Below are 6,000 nucleotides of genomic sequence, written 5' to 3' on the forward strand. Positions count from 1 at the left end.
TAGAGTACAGTAGAGTACAGTACAGTACAGTACAGTAGAATAGAGTACAGTACAGTACGGTACAGTACAGTAGAATAGAGTACAGTAGAGTAGAGTACAGTACAGTACAGTAGAATAGAGCACAGTACAGTACAGTAGGGTACAGTACAGTAGAATAGAGTACAGTACAGTAGAATAGGGTACAGTACAGTACAGTACAGTAGAATAGAGTAGATTACAGTAGAATAGAGTACAGTGCAGTACAGTAGAGTACAGTAGAGTACAGTACAGTAGAGTACAGTACAGTACAGTAGAATAGAGTACAGTAGAGTACAGTACAGTAGAATAGAGTACAGTAGAGTACAGTACAGTAGAATAGAGTACAGTAGAGTACAGTACAGTAGAGTACAGTACAGTACAGTAGAATAGAGTACAGTAGAGTACAGTACAGTAGAATAGACTACAGTAGAGTACAGTACAGTAGAGTACAGTACAGTAGAATAGAGTACAGTAGAGTACAGTAGAATAGAGTACAGTACAGTAGAGTACAGTACAGTAGAATAGAGTACAGTAGAGTACAGTACAGTAGATTACAGTACAGTAGAATAGAGTACAGTAGAGTACAGTACAGTAGAGTACAGTACAGTAGAATAGAGTACAGTAGAATAGAGTACAGTACATTAGACTAGAGTATAGTAGAGTCCAGTAGACTGATGGAACAGGTTACTGAAGACTGGCACATAATGCAGGCCTTATTCATAACAGATCAGGTTATAGTCTGAACACAGTCTTAGAGTCCTAGCTCAGTGTTTCCCAAAATGGTGGTCGGGGAACAGACTGATGGCTTACAATTCATTTCTTATGTTGTTGATGAAGTCTGGATCCTGGCTAGAAACATTGTTGGTGTGTTTTAAAAACAATGATGGATTATACTGCTGGTGGTCAAGGTCACAGAGCAAGAGAGTTTGGGTTTAGCTTGGCTTCTGTTCAGCTGAGTTTGGGTTCTGCTTAAAACCCCTTGGAAAGAATAGGGGTGTTAACCCCGGTATCCTGACTAAATTCCCAATCTGGCCCTCATACCGTCATGGCCACCTAATCATCCCTAGCTTACAATTGGCTCATTCCTCTCCCCTGTAACTATTCCCTAGGTCATTGCTGTAAATGAGAAATATGTTCTCAGTCAACTGAACAGAAATACAAATCAATTAAAAAGCTGATATGGTGTCATCCCTGAGGTCTAACGTTATATTCCTGTGTGTGTGTGTGTGTGTGTGTGTGTGTGTGTGTGTGTGTGTGTGTGTGTGTGTGTGTGTGTGTGTGTGTGTGTGTGTGTGTGTGTGTGTGTGTGTGTGTGTGTGTGTGTGTAGGATCACAACCACAGCAGCCTGTATGATGGATCTGAGGCGGTATCCTCTGGATGAACAGAACTGTACACTAGAGATCGAGAGCTGTGAGTACCAGCGTCGCCCCTGGCAGCAGAACACACACTCCCCTCCCGTGAAAACGTCACACCCGGACCATTCTATATAGAACACTGCTATCATAGAAATAGAATTTGTATTTTTTTTAGCATTAGCCAACTCTTCTGTCAGTCGTTGTCAAACATGTACGGTGGGCCAGGAACTAAATATGGGACATACTCAAATATACAGTATCATGTGTACATAATGCAGCATTGGATGTGAAGAGAGAGAGAAGATAGGAGATGGAGAGGAGGAGAGGGGGAGAGAAGATAGGAGATGGAGAGAGCGATGAGAGAGAGAGAGAGACAAGGGAGAGGAGAGGAGGAGAGGGGGAGAGAGAGAGAGAGAAGGGAGAGGGAGGGAGAGAGAGAAGGAGAGGGGAGAGGGGGGAGAGAGAGAGCGAGAGAGATGAGAGAAAGATGAGAGAAGATGAGAGATGAGACAGAGAAGATGAGAAAGAGAGATGAGAGAGAGAAGATGAGAGAGAAGATGAGAAAGAGAGATGAGAGAGAGAAGATGAGAGAGATAAGAGAAAAGGGAGAGGGAGAGAAGGCGAGAGGGGGAGAGCGAGAGAGATGAGAAAGAGAAAGAGAGCGATGAGGGAGATAGAGTGAATAAAGAGGGGCGAGAGGGAGAAAGAGAGAAAAGAGAGATATGAGACAGAGAAGATGAGACAGAAGATGAGACAGAAGATAAGAGAGAGATGAGACAGAGGAGGGAGAAAGAAGGAGAGAGAAGAGAAAGAAGATGAGAGATGAGACAGAGAAGAGATAGATGAGACAGAGATGAGAGAGAGATGATAAGATGAGAGAAGATGAGAGAAGATGAGAAATAAAGAAAGGGAGCGAGAGAGAGAGAGAGAGCAAGAAGTAGGAGGTCCTCTCCCTGTGCTTTATCAGTTTCCATGGAGACGTGGATTATGGGGCTGGGATGTGGAGCTGGGTTCGTCTTCCTGTGTTTGATCACACACACACACACACACACACACACACACACACACACACACACACACACACACACACACACACACACACACACACACACACACACACACACACACACACCACACACACACACACACACACACACACACACACACACACACACAGGGTTTGAGTGTAGTTTTGATCAGAATGCAGTAGCAGCCCAGTATATGCTGTTCTAGTTCTGGTTTTAACGTGTGAATCACTCCGTGCCAGAGAACGCTATTTTATTCACACTAATGAGCCACAGAGAACTCACTTCTCTTGATAAACTTGATGCATTTTTTAACAGACAAAACTCTCAGAACTACAGATCCCAGACATAACTCTCAGAACTACATATCCCCGACCTAACTTTCAGAACTACAGATCCCAGAAATAACTCTCAGAACTACAGATCCCAGACATAACTCTCAGAACTACAGATCTCATGGTAGATGGATGTACTGTCTGGGGGGCTACAGATCCCACGGTACAGATCTCCCTCTCTCTCTCTCTCTCTCTCTCTCTCTCTCTCTCTCTCTCTCTCTCTCTCTCTCTCCTTCCCCTCCCTCCCTCTCTCTCTCTCTTCCTCCCTCTTTATCTCCCGGGACTCACATAACAGAACAACCACCTCCGTGGACGGACTGGCCCAGTGATGTAATAGGTTGACAGACTTCAGTCCCAGAAGGACCAGTGTTGAAGACAGAGAACAATGGGTCAGAACTAATAGATCTGATTCAAACTGAGTAACAAGCCAAAGCCTTCCCTCCCGCCTCGGGCTCTATCTGCCCTTTTCTGACCAGCTACACACACACACACACACACACACACACACACACACACACACACACACACACACACACACACACACACACACACACACGCACACACACACACACACATACACACACACACACATCTCACACACACACACACTACTCAGCTGTTAGTCCACCCGCAACCGTCCAACTACAGTATCTGCTTTAAAGTGTAAATCTGATGACTGTACCCTAACCCACTAATATAGAACATGGCCTGTAGACTACAGTCAGAGATGACTGTACCCTAACCCTGTAATATAGAACATGTCCTGTAGACTACAGTCAGAGATGACTGTACCCTAACCCACTAATATAGAACATGGCCTGTAGACTACAGTCAGAGATGACCGTACCCTAACCCTGTAATATAGAACATGGCCTGTAGACTACAGTCAGAGATGACTGTACCCTAACCCACTAATATAGAACATGTCCTGTAGACTACAGTCAGAGATGACTGTACCCTAACCCTGATAATATAGAACATGGCCTGTAGACTACAGTCAGAGATGACTGTACCCTAACCCACTAATATAGAACATGGCCTGTAGACTACAGTCAGAGATGACCGTACCCTAACCCTGTAATATAGAACATGTCCTGTAGACCACAGTCAGAGATGACTGTACCCTAACCCACTAATATAGAACATGGCCTGTAGACTACAGTCAGAGATGACTGTACCCTAACCGTGTAATATAGAACATGGCCTGTAGACTACAGTCAGAGATGACTGTACCCTAACCCACTAATATAGAACATGTCCTGTAGACTACAGTCAGTGATGACTGTACCCTAACCCACTAATATAGAACATGGCCTGTAGACTACAGTCAGAGATGACTGTACCCCAACCCTGTAATATAGAACATGGCCTGTAGACTACAGTCAGTGATGACTGTACCCTAACCCTGTAATATAGAACATGTCCTGTAGACTACAGTCAGAGATGACTGTACCCTAACCCTGTAATATAGAACATGTCCTGTAGACTACAGTCAGCGATGACTGTACCCTAACCCACTAATATAGAACATGGCCTGTAGACTACAGTCAGAGATGACTGTACCCTAACCCTGTAATATAGAACATGTCCTGTAGACTACAGTCAGAGATGACTGTACCCTAACCCACTAATATAGAACATGGCCTGTAGACTACAGTCAGATATGACTGTACCCTAACCCTGTAATATAGAACATGGCCTGTAGACTACAGTCAGAGATGACTGTACCCTAACCCTGTAATATAGAACATGTCCTGTAGACTACAGTCAGAGATGACTGTACCCTAACCCTGTAATATAGAACATGTCCTGTAGACTACAGTCAGAGATGACTGTACCCTAACCCTGTAATATAGAACATGTCCTGTAGACTACAGTCAGAGATGACTGTACCCTAACCCACTAATATAGAACATGTCCTGTAGACTACAGTCAGAGATGACCGTACCCTAACCCTGTAATATAGAACATGTCCTGTAGACTACAGTCAGAGATGACTGTACCCTAACCCTGTAATATAGAACATGTCCTGTAGACTAGTCAGAGATGACTGTACCCTAACCCACTAATATATAACATGTTCTGTAGACTACAGTCAGAGATGACTGTACCCTAACCCACTAATATAGAACATGTCCTGTATACTACAGTCAGAGATGACGAAAATATTCTTTAACAGGGGTTGCAGCATTTTGTTTTGCCTAATTTAGATATGTTTCTGCTTGTAATTTCCGACATTTTGATAGGCTATTAGTTAGTCAACTTGCCTATAGTTAGATAGATGTAGCTTCTTTTCTGTGATTATATGTTGCCCTAGAAGACTAATTGTAAACTGGGTGGTTCGAACCCTGAATGCTGATTGGCTGTCAGCCGTGGTATATCAGATCGTATACCACGGGAATGACCAAACATGTATTTTTACTGCTCTAATTCCATTGGTAAATAATAAGGCACAATAAGGGATTTGTGCAATAAGGCACCTCAGGGGTTTGTGATATATGGCCAATATACCACACGCAAGTGGTGTGTTCTGGCACTCTGCGATGCTATGTGCCTAAGAGCAGCCCTTAGCTGTGGTATATTGGCCATATACCACACCCCCTCGGCCTTATTGCTTAAATAAATCCTTGCTCAACAGAATAATGTAATAGATTGATAGAATGAATGTTTCAATCTACTTGACATGGGTAACGTTTTCTCTGTCATCTCTGCTTCTTTTGTGGCTCCAAGACATTTAGGGACCGGGGAGAAAATGCAATAACAAAAAATAAATAAACATCAGTTTGACCAGTCGTAAGGAAATAGAAAGCTGTGATAACAACCCAACATGTTGCTGATGAGATTTCAGTTTGGCTTGGATGCATATTTTATGTAGTTGAAGTACTAGCAGCTTTTATGATGCTGATAAAGATAGTATCTTTACAGATGGTCCCTAACTACACGTTCACGTTCTCTAAAGATGCTGAAACAAATAAGTCATATTTCACCAGTCCTGTTCCCCAGTCAAAATGTAGCCTACATTTGGTGTATCATTTTACTGCAAGAAATACTTAATTATGCAGCAGTTAATATTAAGGCAATGTGAGAGGTTATAGACCGACAGTCAGTGTCCAGATTTCCATTTCCATTTAACTCATCTGAACAGTAGGCTACAGTTCCTCTGACTTGCCCTAGCCCTGTTTGAAATCCCCATCTTGCTACTGTTAAATTTAAATAAATACTGTTGAATTTAAATAGCTACTGTTGAATTTAAATATCTACTGTTG

At 42.9% G+C, this 6,000-nt stretch overlaps 1 protein-coding gene across 2 annotated transcripts in view; it reads left to right on the forward strand.

Moving 5' to 3' along the window:
• The window catches only part of gabrb2a (gamma-aminobutyric acid type A receptor subunit beta2a), a 193,196-nt gene that overhangs the window by 159,962 nt on the left and 27,234 nt on the right, over positions 1 to 6,000 (forward strand). For both annotated transcript variants that reach the window (XM_045724207.2, XM_045724206.2), the window contains exon 5: positions 1,347 to 1,429. In XM_045724207.2, the coding sequence (XP_045580163.1) occupies positions 1,347 to 1,429 (83 nt within the window). The remainder of the gene's footprint in view (positions 1 to 1,346; positions 1,430 to 6,000) is intronic.

This window comes from Salmo salar, chromosome 09 (genome assembly GCF_965601325.2).
Source record: "Salmo salar chromosome 09, fSalSal1, whole genome shotgun sequence".
Taxonomy (NCBI): domain Eukaryota; kingdom Metazoa; phylum Chordata; class Actinopteri; order Salmoniformes; family Salmonidae; genus Salmo; species Salmo salar.